Source organism: Anthonomus grandis, unplaced genomic scaffold (assembly GCF_022605725.1).
Source record: "Anthonomus grandis grandis unplaced genomic scaffold, icAntGran1.3 ctg00000695.1, whole genome shotgun sequence".
In the NCBI taxonomy this organism is placed as follows: domain Eukaryota; kingdom Metazoa; phylum Arthropoda; class Insecta; order Coleoptera; family Curculionidae; genus Anthonomus; species Anthonomus grandis.
In genome coordinates, this window is record NW_026088575.1 from 2,406 (window position 1) to 20,474 (window position 18,069).

The window sequence follows — 18,069 nt, forward strand, 5'->3', positions numbered from 1 at the left end:
ATTGTGCAAAAGTGGAGAGACAAGCAAGACGCTATGGCTAGTCTATAGTAATTCTTGATTACAACAAAAGCAAGTCATTCATTGATATTTCTGACCAAATGAAGGCATATGCATCATCATTGCGTAGAGGTGTGAAATGGTACAGAAAGCTAGCCATCGAACTCCTTACTGGTGCAGCTACCGTAAACGCCTTTATCTTACACCAGGAAGTAGCGAATGAAAAAATGTCAATAACTAGATTTAAAGAGGAAATTTGTATGGACCTCTTAAATATTACAGAAATTCAACCAAATTTTGAAATTCTTCAAGATGAACGCCAGCACACCTTGATTGATGAAGGAACTAGTAAACGAAGAAGATGTGTTTTATGTTATGAGCGATTGCAGCAAAAATATGATCGAACTTATGCCCAATAAAGACCCCGCAAACCAGATATAAATGCACAGAATGTGAGAAGTATTATTGCTTTGCCTGTTTCTTTCAGGTACATAAGTGTTCTAAATAGCTTGTGTGTATTCCAAACATTTTTGTTATGATTTTATTATCACAATTTTTTTTTTAATTTTAAGTAAACAGAATCATACTTTATTATAAAATACGTTTGTTTTATTTTTATGTAGTTTTGTGATACTCTTAAATAAAAACACTGCAAAAAAATATAGTCCTTTTTACATAATATAAAAAAAGTAAATAAGTCATCGCGAAGCGACTTGTGATTCTCACATCTACAGGCCAATTATATTATATGTTCCTTCCAGCCGTTCGTATTAGCGCCAATAAGGTTTAAATGGGAATCACATGCCGCTTCTCGCGGCGTCTATAATTCTTCCATGCTTTAGAATCATAGGGTACTTCACGCGGCTATAACAATCCATTTTCTGAGAATCACATTATGATGTTCATGGCAGTTAACCTGTTAATATTGAGAAATTTCCGTGTGATAATGTTTGGAAAAAAATAATATTTTTACATAGTCCTTCCGGCATATTCTCAGACAAATAGGAGCTTTTAAATGTGATTAATACAGTCTCAAATTATTAAGATTAAAATTCGAGCACTTATAAAGCAGTCACAAGCAGATGACTTTAAGGAAATTAGGACTGGTTATTTGCAAATACTTCAACAGTATTCTGGCCTTAGCACCCTAAATGTGTCCGTAGTCTCCAAATTCCCTTATCAAATATGCAAGATTTGTACTGCCGAAGTCTACTGAAACCAAGAACTACTTAAAAGCATAACTACTTTAACCCAACTAACTAAGCCTATTTAACTTTATAATTTTTTTAGGTATAATTCGTGTATGGGACCTAAATAAATCCAAGGAAATCTTCGTCCAAACAAACTCCATTGTCTCCAAAGCATCAGAAGAAGGTGGTTTGGCAGTAACCCATCTGATTCACAACAAAAAGTTGCAAAGTATAGCAGTCGTCACTGTAGAGCACAACATTGTCGTTTACCATATGAAATCTTTTGTATGCCTTAAGCAGCTGATAGGTATATAGCCATATTCCAACTCCAATTCAGACATATACTGATTTTTATTACCTTTTAAGGATTCTCAGATGAAATTTTGGATATAGCCATTTTGGGCCAGGAACATAGCCATATAGCTGTGGCTACAAATTCTAAAGACATAAAACTTTATAGCGATAGTTCGATGAACTGCCAACTTCTGAAAGGACACGAGGATTTGGTACTTTCGTTGAATGTCAGTCCGGTAGACAAGGATTTAATGGTGTCATCCGGGAAGGATAATAGTGTAAGACTATGGAGGTTTGATGGGACAACTGTAAGGTGAGTACCAAAACAAATTCCATGTATATTTGCTCGTTAATAACTGTTTTATACAGCATCTTTTAAATTTGAAGTAAATTATGAAAGTCAATCTGAGCGAGTCAGTCAGTATGTTATTCACCCCAACAATAATTATATAAATTTTAATAAAGGGTGGCGAGATCTAAAGATTAATAAAGAAAAATTCTTTATTAAGTCCATAAAAAGTTGAAAATAACAATTTACATTTCTACATAAATCGCCATGTATACATTTTTTACCTATGTGAGGCGTGGCTTATATCAGTAGTTTAAAATAACATAAAGTATAAATTAAAAATAGATATAAAAGTTAAGGCTTTCTAGTATTACTATCCTTGCATCCCTCTATACATATTATATTTTATTAAAATCATTAAAAGGTAAAATATTTACAGATACACAAATATTAAATGCACAACAATTTTTTTAAAAAAACATTAGCTCACAACTTAACACATACACTAATAGATATACACTAAATCACTATAACTAAAGACTTTCATTTAAATTTGTCATAATAAAAGCCTATATTTGCAAGTACAGACTAACCCTTTTTTATCTCTTTATCAGATTTATACATCAGTTCATTGGGAGTTTATTCCAGACCTCCAAAATACCATACATTTTCTCTTTACAAATGTAAAATTTGGCTTATCTGTTTTAAGTTTGTTCATATAATAATAATAATAATAATAATAATAATAATGTTTATTTTATTTTAAATTTTATAATGTTTAGTTATATATCTGGTGTGATGTTTCTCTTTAAATTATTATCAAATTTAAAAGAAATACATTCTTAAATATACAGTAGAAGGGTACGATGTTATGTTTAATAACAATGGTATGTTTAATAAACTAACTGTACTCAATTTACCCTATCATCATTATATTTAGTTAGTTTAAGCACCTTTTTTGCAAAATAACTATTTTTTCCGAGTCTCCTAAATTTCTTCATAGTATAATATCATATTTTTTCTACCATCAACTCAACATAGGCACCCTAATTCTATTACTCTAAGGAAGTTATCTGACTGATGCATGCACCTCTGTTCTTCGAATTTGCACTAAAAATTTTCAGTTGGCCTTTGTTTAAAGTTCAAGATTTGTGTTTTATTGAAATTCAGTAAAGATTACACAAATATCATTGGTGTAGATTATACCGGGTGGTGCGTCGCCGAGCGGAACATAGGAAATCCCATGTAAATTTTGAGGAGGTCAATTATTGGCTTCCCTGTACATTTTACAGAAAAAATGTAAGATAACTTTTTGAAGAGACCAATCCTGCAAACCCTCGTGCAAAGTTTTAAAATATTTTAATAAGCGAATCTTGAATTATTCAATTAAATGTAATTGCAAAATTACCAAATTTTCGGTTCAGGTAAAACCAGACACCAGCCACCAGCAAACAATTTGTTATAAGGCTTTGTCAAATCTGACGTACAGCCGAATGCAAGAAATGTTTTTTTTTTCGTTTTATCAATCTCACAACCATACATTCACACGTTAGCATTACTTTTTTATCTAAACTTTTATTTAATATAACGATGAAGTTAAACCAATAACAATTATTATTATCGATTATTAAAAAAAAATTATCATACTTAGAATTTAATTAAACCAATAGCAGAATCTGAAATATTTTCAATTTATTTTCCCATCAAGCCTATCTGATCCATTTCAACCATTAAACCTATTGTTAGTAAATTCGAGTCCAAAGATATTGCAATAGATAATTGTAAATGTTTAACTCAGAAGATCGAAAATAGATCCGAAAAAAGAGAGAACAGAACTCTTAATATTTTACTAAGTGTGGAAGAATAAAATAAAATACAATAACTTTTTTAAAAATAATAGAGAATTACATAAAAACATCAATTAATCAAATGTTCAAACAACCCCCCATTAACAGCTAAACAATATCCCAACCGATCATAAAATTAATTTCTAACATTACTAAGTTGATATTGAGAAATTTTATTATATTCTAACGAAAAAGCGTTTTGTAACTGGTTTGATTCTCAAATTTCACACTTTTATAAATGACACTTTTTAAATGACCCCACAAAAAGAAGTCATTCGGTGAAGGATTAGGTGACCTGGCTGGCCAAAGTATCCGGTACCGTGGACTAATAATATTGCCGTTAAAAGCATTTTCGAAGCACTATCTAACCATACGGGCATTATGGGCCGGGCACCCATCCATTTGGTACCAGATCATTTGATCTTCCTGAACAACTTCTTCCAAGGCGGGTCCAATTTGATTTTGAAATAAATCTAAGTAGGTTTCAGCTGTTAGGGCCATAAAAAAGGGTCCAATGGTGTTAGGTGTGGTGTTGCCAGTTCTGTCGTCTACTGCTTTTTTTCACTCTGCAGCTTCAGCCTTGTCCCCAGTGTGGCTGACTCATGAGTGCCTTCTCTAAAGTGGCGAATTCACTCTATATTTTTTTAGTCACGTGAAATGTATGCGTAAAATAAATTCACAAAAACTGTTTTTACCTTTTCTTGTAACTAAATCTGTTATTTTCGTGCAACAAACATACCGAAGACACCCATATTGTATTATTATTTTGGTAATTTTTAGATTTTGGTCCGAATTAAAAATAATGATTCCGCATTTTCCGAATCTTGATAGAACTTAAAAAAAAGAAATTTTAAAAATTATGTACTCCTAAAAATAAATTTTCAATTCAAACAAATTTGTGTTTATTACATGTAATTGACATTTTAAGTGATATGTAATGAAACTAGTGTATAATGTTATGATTGTACACTAGTTTCATTCATCATTTTTTATATGTTATGATAATGAATGACTAAAAAAATACAGAGTGAATTCTTCACTTTAGAGAAAGCCAGACTGGAGACAAGGCTTCAGCTGCAGAGTGACAAAACGCAACAAGGTCGACAACAAAACTGGCAACACCACACCTAACCTCACCTCAATTGTCACCTATTTGTTGACAAAACTAATTATATACAAGGTAATTCTAATGATTAATCGCGTCCTATAGTGAGTGATATAGTGCGTGATAACACCCTCTTCGTGATAAAATTTGGCTTTCCGCCACTCTTAGTGAAAAATATATGTCGAAATCTATCCACTTTGCAAAAAACCCGACCATTCGTTAGTTTTGACAAAAGCCGCTAAACTGCAGAATTACCCAAAATGCTCCTTCCTGCAGCTCTTGATGTTTTTCGAATTTGTACAAATAATATTTGTGTTTTTTTTTACCTCTTGCCCAAGAACCCTCGTAATAACCATCTTGTTTTCCTCCACACTCAGTAGAATATTAAGATCTCTGTTCTCACTTTCTTCGGCTCTATTTTCGATATCCTCAGTTGAACATTTACAATTATTGATTACGGTACCTTTGGACTCGAACTTATTGACAATACGTTTAATGGTTGAAATGGACGGAATGGGCGGGTCTTGTCGACTTTAAGTATCTCCGATTTTGCAATATTTTAAAATTTGAGCATAAAGAGTACTTTGAAAAGAATAGATTAAGAGAAAAAAATTTGCGGATCATTCACATAGGACGCTAAAAAATAATATTAAATTATGTCAAAAAAGAGGTCTACTCACTCTATTTGATAATCGAAACTCGTTGCTGTTGATAATTACATTGTCAAACTTTTGACATATGATCTCGCAGTTGCCAAATTGTGTATATATGTAATAAGCAACAAAGCACATCTAAAAAGCATATCTTATATAAGAGAAAACATGAAAGACATCTAAATCTATCTGCCAAAATGATAGCAGTGTTTTTACACTATAATAGTGAATGGGTTTTACTTTTACACCCATTTGTACACAAGCATAGGCTTACGCCTCCCATGTGCTCAACATCCTAACTTAAAACAAGGTTTCAGCTGTTAGGTTATAGTCCATAAAAAAGGATCCAACGATATGGTGTCCGAAAATTCCCACGAATACATTTGTTTTTTGGGGATATTGTGTCCGAGTATGAACAAAGCGATGTTCATTTTCTTGGCTCCAATACCGGCAATTCTGAACATTTGGTTCATTGTTGAGGGTAAATGTACATTCATCGGTAAAACAAATATTTCTTAAAAAATTCCTATCATTATTTGCTCTTTCCGTCATTTCAAAACAAAATGCTCCTTCCTGCAGCTCTTGATGTTTGGGTTTTTTTAAAGTGCGCAATACCGTTGTATGATGTTTATTTACCTCTTGCCCAAGAACCCTCGTAACCATCTCTAAGAACCATCTTGTTTTCCTCCACACTCAGTAGAATATTAAGATCTCTGTTTTCTCTTTCTTCGGCTCTATTTTCGATATCCTGAGTTGAACATTTACAAATATTTATTACAGTACCTTTGGACTCGAACTTATTGACAATACGTTTAATGGTTGAAATGGACGGAATGGGCTTGGTGAGGAAATAAACTGAAGACATTTCAGATACTGCTCTAAAACTTTCCCACATAATCCCACTTAATAATGGCTATTTTTTCGTCGATTGAATAATTCATACTTGTTTTTAAATATCGACTGTCACTGATTTATCGACATTTTTCCTCACGTCAATGACAATATTCATTTTACTGGTTTGGTTTTACCTGAACCGAAAATTTGCTAATTTTGCAATTACATTTAATTGAATAATTCAAGATTCGCTTATTAAAATTTTTTGAAACTTTGCACAAGGGTTTGTCAGATTGGTCTCTTCAAAAAGTTATCTTACATTTTTTTCCAATAATTGACCCCCTCAAAATTTACATGGGTTTCCTATGTTCCGCTCGGCGACGTACCACCGGTATACGCTCAACGGTCTCAAATTTGACTCCTGAGCTACCTACTTCTTTTTTTATTTCTTTGTAGCCACAATTGCACTGTTAGTTATAGTAAATTTCTTGCAGTGCTTGATATACAGGGTGCGTCAGCAAGGCGTACGGCTAAAATGGCGCATAGTATAGTTTGGATACCGAGTTGAAAAAAACTTATGTGACGTAATTAAAAGGTTGACAAAAATCTACAAACTAAAAATAATTTTAAATATATAAGGTGCGTCAAAAATAAGTTACGGAAAAATATGTAGTTTTTTTCGAATGGAGCACCCTGTATTTCATGGCGTTATGCTTTTGGGGACAATAAGATCTTTACACTGATACCTCATTTCTTAATTTTTTTTATGGCGTTGCCACGTAATTCATATTTTTAGGATATTTTCAGTGTTTTAGGGGTTTATTAAAATTCTTATAAGTTTGCTGTGTTCAATCTAGATAAACGAAATTTTTAATGTAGTTAGTTTACGGTATCAGCTTTATCTTTCAGTAAAAGTCTGAAGTTTTTTCATACAGAGTGTCTAATATAAATTTACCAATTTACTCAAATAAAATATGCTATAACTCGATTTTTTTAAACGGAACACCCTGTATTTTTCTCTTTCATAAAGTTTCCTTATTTATTGTCTAAATTTTTTTACAAAGTATGTCCTACACCTAACTCGCTTTTTTGGGATATTTTACATTCTTTAAAATTGATGACAATAAAACCGCATAACTATGTATTTAAAGAAAATGTATTAAGATTGCTGATCGACTATCGGCAAAAATACTAATCTGACATTTAAATAATTGCATTTGGTTTACTCTTTTTTGAATATCGTTAATAAAAATATTTCGCATTAGAGCTGAAATAAGTTTTAAAGATTAAAATTATTGTATTACTTGCAAATTATGAATTATCCATGGAAAGAACTTGTCGAAATGATATACATATCGTGTTATCGTGAGCTACGTATTACCCAAAATAATGGCAACATCGCTTGGTTGCGGCTTGCAGGCGGCGAAATTTGTCGTTTTTATTTTTTGAACCGGGAGTCAGCAGACCTCACTTTGCTGTGTTACTGCACGTTGCATTAATAATTTTTGAGCTAATGCAACTAATTAAATGGTTTTATGGAGGCAATTCGGCAGTACAATGTAGAGATTTATTTTCAGTGACATTTGAGAATAGACCGATTCCTTGTGCAAAAACGGTTTTAAATGTGGTTACAAATTTTGAGACAACTTTTTGCTTTCAATATTATAAAAAATGCCACACAAAACGTCAAGTTCACGTTCGAATTCTCTTGAAGTGGTCCAGGATATAGAACGGCGGGAAGAAATGGTTTACAGTACCCTAGAACTTGATTCGACACGGTCCACTAGAAGTGTTGGAGAGGAACTAGGAATGAGCAATAAAACTGTTGCTAGTATCCGGAAAACATATGGGTACAAATGTTTCAAGTATTCAGAAACTCAGGAAATATTTCCTGAATACCAGTGGCGAAGAATGGACTTTTGTGAAACCATGATGGAAAAGGCAAATGAAAACGAATATTTTTTAAAAAATATTTTGTTTTCTAATGAATCTTCTTTTCCATTACATGGCAAACACAATTCTTCCATTGTTCGTTATTGGTCTCAGGAAAACGAGCACAGAAGTTTTCAGTTTCGTACCCAGTATCCTCAGAAATTGAATTTTTGGGCAGGTATTTTGGGCGACAATGTTATAGGGCCATTTTTTATTGATGGCACTTTAAACGCCCAAAAGTACCTTGAGTTGCTGCAAAACCAAGTTCTCCCTGCCATTCAAATCCTACCTGATGTAGACCTGGGATCGGTTCATTTTCAGCTAGATGGCTGTCCTGCTCATAACGCTGCTAGGGTAAAAGAATTTTTAACAAATACTTTTCCTAACCGCCTTATTAGTGGGACTGGCGATATTAAATGGCCTCCTAGATCTCTAGATTTGTCTCCAAATGACTTTTATCTGTGGGGTTACCTTAAGCAGACCATTTACAAGCATGAATTTAGTAGGCCGACAAATTTAGAGGAGTTGCGAAATAAAATTGTCGAAGATGCCAATTCCATTTTACCTGAAATTCTTTTGGAAGTGCGAAATAGCTTTTACGATAGGTTAAGTTTTTGTTAAGCGAAAGAAGGCGGTTTATTTGAGCCTTTTATTAAAAAAATGATATGTTATTAAGTTTGTTTATTAGAGTTTTATTTCTGATTGTTTATTATATTGTAACGAAATTCGGGAACACACTTTTATTGTGAACATCAAAAAAACACTAACCTAACTCGGCTTGACTGTCGTTTAATTGTTTCCAAGGTAAAAACTGACTAAACAATTAAAACTGAATGAATTGTCTTGAAGCGCGTCCTTTTTAAAACCCGATGGAACAGTTTCGAAATATTTAGAATTATGTTCATTGTTTTTGCCCAAAGAGACCAATAATTTTAGGAGAATACTGACAGTCAAAGCAAGCAAGTATAGAAATTCTAGAAAATTAGAACTACAGGGATTTACAATAATATAACCTAAATAACGTAAATTGGGGCCAAAATGGGGCTCTCGAACAAGATGAACTACTTAAAAACTAAACACTATAGATAAAAATAATAAACCAAACGTAAGTAGAACCCTAAAGAAACCCTACGAATCAACTTTAACTACAGAATACTAATAAAATTGTACAAAAACTAGGAGAATAATTAACGTATTTACATTTTCATAATACTGCTCTCCTCTCAAGTTTGATCGTCCCGATCAAACATGGGACCACCTGAGTCATGATAGGGCGCTAGCCGGACGATGTTTACAATTTTCATCTTCGTTGTCGGATGTCGCTGGATACGGTCGTTGGTTCTGGTGACCACGTTGAATGGACCTTCCCAATCCTTCTGGAGCTTTGGTGACTTGCCCTTCCTCCTCCGTAGATTTTATAACCAGACTTTATCCCCAGGGTTAAAACCGGTAGAATTTGCCTTTATGTCATAACGTGATTTCATTCTGTTACTTTCTAGATGAAGTTTATTATTCTTCGCTCTTGTAAATGGTCGACGTACTCCTCAAGGGTTTTAGACTTATAAGGTCTTCCAGTAATAATGTCCAAAGGTAAACGAAGTTCATCACCGTAGACAACTTTTGCCGGGCTTTTTCCAATCAATCAATCGCTTTATTGTCAAAAAATTACAAAATGTTGGAGACAAAGCTAATAAAAAAAACATATAAAAACAAAACAAAACACACAAAATAAAAATAAATATACAAACAAAATAAATACATGCAAAACTGCACAAAAACAATATACCTGGTCAATAAACATACATACATACATACACAACCAGTTGACTTGTGGATAGAAGAACGATATGCTAATAGGAATGGTTGTATACAGGTATCCCAGTCGGTTTGCTTAGAGTTTACCACCATCCTCAAATAGGTTTCAAATGTGCGGTTAAATCTTTCAACCATTCCATCAGACTGAGGGTGTAGTGGGGTTGTACGGGTCTTATTGATTCCCAGCAACTAGCATACTTGTTGGAATATTTGTGACTCAAAATTTCTTCCTTGGTCTGAATGTATCTCTCTGGGTACACCATTGACAAAAATCGACAAATCCAGTTCTGGAACAGCACTTCAGCTACTGTCGTTGCTTCTTGGTTTGGAATCGGATAGATCTCGGGCCACTTACTAAAGTAATCCATAGCAACAAGAGCATATCGGTTTCCGGAGCTACTAGTAGGAAAGGGTCCTGCTACGTCTATGGCAATTCGTTCAAAGGGTGCACCAACAAGATACTGCATCATCTTTCCTCTTGTCCGGGTTCTTGGGCACTTGCTTGACGAACACTGCTCACACTGTCGGCACCAGCGTTCAACATCTTGATGGCTGTTCAGCCAGTAAAACCGTTCTCTAACTTTTGCCAAGGTCTTACTAACTCCAAAATGTCCTCCGCCGACACCGCCATGAATAGCTTCAAGAACTTCCGGAATCCGTTTTCGAGGAAGGACTGTCAGATATGTCTTTTCTTGTCCATCTACGCTCTCCCAGACTCTTTTTAACAATCCCTCTTCTATAACCAATGAATTCCATTGAGACCAATAAGCTTTTAGTTCTGAAGATTTGTCAGAAATATCTTTCCATTCTCGTTTTAAAATTTCTCGAGATTTCAGTTCGTAAATAAGACCAAATACTGGGTCATCACACTGATCTTGGATTAAACTAGCTACATCCCACTCTTTAGAACTGTGAAGGCCAATACGATTACAAGTAAATATCTCTGGATGCTGTTTTGATTCCTTTTTAAAACAATGTTGACATGTTTCAATACAGGATCTTCTTGATAAAGCATCGGCATTTTGGTGATATTCGCATTTCCTATGTTCTATTGTAAAGTCATACTCTTGTAATCGTTGAAGCCACCTTGCTATTTGTCCTTCGGGGTTTTTAAACTGAAACAGCCATTTCAATGAAGCATGGTCAGTTCTAAGGATAAATCGTTGACCATACAAATATTTATGGAAATGTTCAATAGCTTTTACTGCTGCCAATAGCTCTCGTCTGGTGACACAATAGTTTCTTTCTGGTTTTGATAACGTTTTACTGAAATAAGCTATCACTTGGTCGCCATCTTTATATTTTTGCGATAGAACGGCCCCAATTCCAACATTACTTGCATCGGTATCCAAAATAAAAGTTTGTCCAGGAATCGGATATGTTAAAATTGGAGATGTGCATAGTGCTCTTTTTAACCGTTGAAATGCTTCTTCACAGTCTGTTGACCAACTAAATACAATTTTGTCCTCCGTGAGCTTATGTAGAGGCTTTGCAAGATTATCGAAATTTCTTACAAATCTTCTGTAATAGGTACAAAGGCCCAGAAAGCTTCTTAACTGGTGTTTGTCAGTGGGTCGTGGCCAATTTTCGATTGCCTCTACTTTATCTGGATCAGTTTTGACACCTTTTCCTGATATTATCGAGAGAGTGATATTATAAAAGTATCGAACTTCTTTTTGAAATAAGCAACATTTTTTAGGACTTAGCTTCAGGTTGGCCTCTCGCAGTTTAACAAATACCTCTTGAATATTCTTTAAATGATCTTACGGAAGAAAAATTTAATTTAATTGCTCGATTCGTCACATGCGTCTTTACTCGGCGCCATCTTGTAATTTATATGTCAATGGGTCTACTTTCTGGTTATTTTCAATAATTGAGCACATGAGATAGTCTAACGTTTTGATTTAATAATTAATCTAAATAATTCTTTCGTCAGAGTGGTTGACTTGTTGGGTTCAAGCATTAAGAAACAAGAATCCAATAAAACGTAGTGTCTAAGATCTAATAGTCTAACAATTTAATAGGCATTTATACGTGAATTCCTAATCTCTAGGAAAATCCCTAAATATGTAGAATAATATATACAGTGCGAACGTAAAGGTTGGAATAAATTCATTTAAAATTCAGGGGTATTTTAAAAAATAAAACGCTCGGACATGTCGATTTTTATTTTTAACTGCGGGTTTTCTTACTATAATTTTATGTATACAGGGTGGCCCAAAAATAAGTTACGGTCATCAACGTAATTTTTTTAAATGTAAACACCTATTTTTTATTTTAGATTTAGGTTCTACATCAAATTCTAAGTACATTTCATGTACCATGTCCTATACCTAAACTCGACCGTTGACGATTGAACACAATAAAAGGCTATTTTTGGAAGAGTTATTTATATCAAGCAAGAATACATAAAAATATTTTAATTAATTTATTAAGTGTTGAAAATGGCTGCCACGAACCTCTTGGCAATATCCCAGTCGAGGCTGAAATTCTTGTAAAACGTTATCGATAACAGAAGGTTCTATCAATTTTATTTCTTCCGTTATTCTAATTTTTAAGTCTTCAATGTTGTTTGGCCGATTAACATAAACTTTGGACTTAAGATACCCCCACAAAAAAAAATCTAAAGGAGTCAGATCCGGCGATCTGGCCGGCCATTCAATTGCACCCCTCCGACCAATCCAACGTCCAGGGAAAACGGTATTCAGGTACTGGCGCACGGGACGAGTGTAATGGGCTGGAGCTCCATCTTGCTGATACCATAAGGAATTATCTAATATATCCGGGTCTTCTGGATCGGGGTATAAAGTGGCAAGGCATGGAACCAAGTCATTTTCTAAAAACTCTAAATACCTCTCACCATTCAAGTATCCTTCAAAGAAAAAGGGCCCTATAACCCTGTTTTCAATCACCCCCGCCCAAACATTTACTTTTTGAGGGACTTGGCTGTGGCACTCCATCATCCAGTGCGGATTTTCAGTAGCCCAATATCGGCAGTTTTGCCGGTTTACACTACCATGAAGACAAAACGTTGCCTCATCAGAAAATACAATTTTTTTTGAAAATTGTGGATTAGCATGGCACAAGTCCATAAGTCTCTCACAAAATTCTAAACGCCTATCTGGGTCATCTTCATTTAGTTCATGAACCAATTGAACTTTGTAAGGGTGCCATTTATTTATACCTAAATACTTAACGACGGATGTCTGGGATATCTGATTTTCTAACGCAATATTGCGAGTCGTTTTATGGCAATCTTCTTCAACTGCCAGCAAAACATTTAGTTGCTTCTCTTCTGATATACTTGACCGACCTTTCGTATAATTATCCCCGACATGACCCAAATCCCGATATTTCTGTTCTATTTTACTGACAGTACTTTGAGATATACGTGGCCTATCAGGATACTTGGCATGATGAATTTCACAGACTTCCATCTGAGTGCGCATCCTGTTTCCATAACCAATCATCATCAAAATCTCTATTCGCTCTCGCTCACTAAGACGTACCATTTTTTGAAATTTTAATTTTATCTTTTGATAAACTTAACACAAGCAAAACTTTGCTTAGGCATCTAAATCAAACTAAATTCACTCAAAATTATTTGATGTCAACAAATTGTGACAAGTTAACAATCAAAAACACCAACCACAAATGTAAATAACCAAACAATAACTGATAGGTTGCTTGATATAAATAACTCTTCCAAAAATAGCCTTTTATTGTGTTCAATCGTCAACGGTCGAGTTTAGGTATAGGACATGGTACATGAAATGTACTTAGAATTTGATGTAGAACCTAAATCTAAAATAAAAAATAGGTGTTTACATTTAAAAAAATTACGTTGATGACCGTAACTTATTTTTGGGCCACCCTGTATACATAAAATTATAGTAAGAAAACCCGCAGTTAAAAATAAAAATCGACATGTCCGAGCGTTTTTTTTTTGAACATACCCCTGAATTTTAAATGAATTTATTCCAACCTTTACGTTCGCACTGTATAATAATAATCCACTCACCCTGCGCTATAAATTAGCCATTTAGTTATTTGTCTTTTCAGCTGTATTGGATCGAGCAAAAGGCACACCGGTTCAGTAGTCTCAGTCTCATTCTTCTCCACCTCTAGTACCTTCTTTGTGTCCGCTAGTCAAGACACTTGCCTGAAACTGTGGGAAATTCCCCAAAAAGAATCGAAAAAAGTCCCGAAACTAGAACAAAATGAAAATACCGCCCAATTGAATTGTAAACAGACCGTGATCGCGCATCAGAAAGACATAAATTGCGTCACGGTTAGTCCGAACGATAAGATTGTAGCCAGCGCTTCACAAGATAAAACGGTGAAGTTGTGGAGTAGCGACGGTTTGGAGTTGACTGGGGTGTTGAAGGGGCATAAGAGAGGTGTATGGAGTGTTAGGTAAGTAGTATTATTTAGTAACTGTGATTAGTTAAGAGTCAAAAATGATATGAAACTCTTATAAAGAAGAGATTTACAAAATGTTAACAAAAAGAAAAATTCAAAAAGAGAATCCGAAAATGCAAAAAATACTGCAGATTCCCTTCAAACTTTTTCCGACTCCTCTGTCAAAATATGCCAGATCCAAAAATACAATAGACATGTCAGATATTTTTTTTTTGAAAAAAGAGTGTATCCGTTATTAAAACATAATTTTGCATATATTGTTTTTTTTTGTAGATTTTCTCCTGTAGATCAAGTGGTGGTGACCTCATCAGCTGACTGCACTATTAAGTTATGGTCTGTAGCTAACCATAGTTGCTTGAAGACCCTAGAGGGGCACGAATCCAGCGTGCTTAAAGCTGAGTTTTTATCCAACGTAAGTTTCCACATATAAGCCTCATAATTTAGATAAATTTTTTGTATTAGAATTGAATAAATATAATTTCTTAGGGTTTGCAAATTTTAAGTGCCGGCGCAGACGGTCTCATCAAAGTCTTTAACATTAAAAATTCCGAATGTCAGTGTACCATGGACCAGCACGAAGGCAGAATATGGGCTTTGGCCCTAAAAAGCGACCAGTCAGGTAAAAGAACCCTAACCAACATTTCAAACAATCCCTTACCAGCCGATATATTTTAGGTTTTATTACGGGCGGAAGTGATTCCTTCCTGATTAAATGGAAAGACGTCACTGAAGAGCGGAAGTTGGAACGTCAAACGCAACAAGCAGAACTAGCCCGAGAAGAACAAAAATTAAGCAACTATATACAGAGTGATCAGCTGTTAAAGGCCCTTAAGTTAGCCTTGAAACTAGAAAGGCCTTTGCAAACTTTAAAGATAATACAGGGAGTTATCAAGAAGGGAGAAACCGGTAATGACCTTTTTAAACTTTAAAAAGTAAAATTCCCTGTTAATTTTGCTTCCTTTTTAAGGTTTATCCGATACGATCAAGTCTTTAAGGAACGACCATAAAGAAAGTTTGTTAAATTGCGCCTTACATTGGAACACCAATAGCAGAAACTGTCATCCCGCCCAATTGGTTTTGAATATTTTGTTAAACGAACTTCAAACTGGGGAATTCAGGTATTAAACTGTAAGATCTATTGTTTTTCCGGTGTTTAACGGGGATTTTTTCGATTTTAGACCCACGGGATTAAGCAAAATAACCGAGAGTGCGTTGCCGTACACCGAAAGGCATTTTAAGAGGCTGACCCAGATGATGCAAGACATTAATTTGTTGACTTACACTGTTAATTGTATGCAACCACACGCTAGAAGTGTAGACATTAATGTTGGGCAATAAAAAATGAGTATTATTTTTAAATTTATTGGTATTTGTTCTATTTTAATTATTGAGAGATTTAATATTAATTTGAGTATTTGGTCTTTGAATACACAATTAAATCCTTTGCCTCCTACGGCCATGATTTTTTGCTCCCTCTATTAATCATTTGACAATAATAAAAATAATAAGACGTTTATTAGTCACCAAGAAATTACAGCAATTAAGCACAAAGAATAGAACTAATAGGTAGGTGTATTAACTTTTACAAAGTTTCAAATATTACAAAATTCTACTAAATATTAAGTATTTCACCATTTACCAATAACAAAAAAAAATCGAAGAATTTGTAACTAAATAAAAAAGCTAATAATGCAAGGTAACCAACAGGACATAATATGCAGATTTACAGAGATATCCCTTACACAAAAGGCTCCCTGAATTCTGTTGAGGTTAAAAAAAAAACAATAATTTAAAAATTTAATAAATATTTTACTAAAAAAGAAAGAACACCTAACGGGAGCATGGGAAGAGGATCAGGATATGAAAGAAAATATGAGGGGAAGGGAAGATGAGGGAAATTATATAACGATTTACGGCAACGTTCAAAGCCTTTCAGGCGAACAAACTCATGAACAATATTATACACAAAAAAGTTTTTAAAAAATTCTCTCATACACATAGTTAACAAAGGAGAAGCAGCTTAATGTTCAAAGTTTCAAAGTTTTTCCTGTCAATGTAAAATGATTTATTTTAAACCTATTTATATAGTGTGCAATCAAGTATGAAAATCACTTTTTAAATAATTCCTTATTGTGCGCCGGAATAGTAAGTAAATTTTTTCTTCTAATATTTAGGTTATGTACATCCTGTAATGTACATAACATGTAATAACTCAGGTCTTAGGTTCGTTTTTAGAGGCCATTAATAATAGTCAAAATTCAACCTTTCTACATAGTTTATTTAACTATTTTGATCACAATATGGGTCGTATATTGACCGGACATTGCACTTGCTTACTTTGCAGAATTGCATAAAACTATAACGATAACAATTACCCTAGCATATTAATTAATTCTAATAATATACCGGATGATTTTATTTATATTAAAATTACTTCCTACTACATTACACCTCCCCCCCCCCCAAAATTTAAATGAATTTTTAGTCACCGAATAACAATTCTTTCAAATTCGATTGGAGTTACTTATTTATTTATTATTATTAACCTAAGAAGAAGAAAAAAAAATTTAAATACTCATATTATGATATACATTATTAGCACTAATTAGATACAATCCATAACTTAGTACTTACTAAATAGTCAGGGGCCCCTTAATAATTATTATTATTATTATTATACCTAATATATTATCAACTATATAATTATTAAATATATGTATATATCCTAAAAATTTAAACTACACAAAGTAAAGTTTTGTTCTATTTTTATGTACAATCGTCTCTTTATTATTTCTTATAATTTTTACATTTGGAGACAAATCCTCTATTACTAAATATGGACCCAAAAAACAAGGGTTAGAGAGTTTATCGCCTGTCTCGTTTTTAAGTAAAATTTTATCTCCTTTCTTATACGTTATGGGATTTTTATTTTTATCATACACTTCTTTCCGCTTTGACTTGGAAATATTTAAGTTTTTTCTTGCATCTTCGTATGCTTTTTGAAGCCTGTATTTTAGTTCTATGGGGTAGTTGTCAAAATTATAAATAGGGTCGATTTCGTTATTTAAGTTACTTAGTATGTGACATTTTCTTCCAAATACCAATTCAAACGGGGTATATTTAGTTTCCGAATGTACAGTCGTGTTATAAGAGAAACACCAGTATGGAATCCATTCATTCCAAGCAGTGGTATTATCGATTATTTGTGTTCTAAGATATGCTCCCAAAACTTTATGTGCATTTTCCAACGCGCCTATACTCTCATGGTGATAAGCCGTCGACTGAATTTGATTAATTTTTAAAATATTAGCAATTTCAGTCATTATGGATGAGATAAACTCGGTACCTCGGTCAGTAGGAATTTCTGTCGGTATACCGTACCTAAGAATAAAATTATTTACAAAACTTTTAGCAACACTTGCGTCTTTAGATTTTAATGGATATGCCTCAACAAATTTTGTCAAATCGCATTGAAGAGTCAAAATATATGAGAATCCATTAATATCTGTTGGCAATGGGCCTATCAAATCTAAAAATACCTTTTGAAATGCAAAATTAGCAGTAGTCGTGATTACCATAGGCTCTTTAATATAGTGATTAGAATGTTTCATTTTTTGACAACTATCGCATCTTTTTACAAAAGTTTGAACATCTTTATACATACCTGACCAGTAGTAGTATCTTTTTAAAT

At 33.7% G+C, this 18,069-nt stretch overlaps 1 protein-coding gene across 1 annotated transcript; it reads left to right on the forward strand.

Moving 5' to 3' along the window:
- Positions 1-1,287: 1,287 nt before the first annotated feature.
- Positions 1,288-15,737, forward strand: LOC126749757 (transducin beta-like protein 3; the record flags this gene model as incomplete). The annotated part of the gene is made up of 8 exons (XM_050459451.1): positions 1,288-1,494; positions 1,554-1,794; positions 14,019-14,372; positions 14,652-14,790; positions 14,865-14,997; positions 15,054-15,284; positions 15,346-15,496; positions 15,557-15,737. Coding segments are annotated over 8 exons (1,616 nt in total), but the record flags the coding sequence as incomplete, so codon positions are not given.
- Between the last annotated feature and the right edge of the window lie 2,332 nt (positions 15,738-18,069).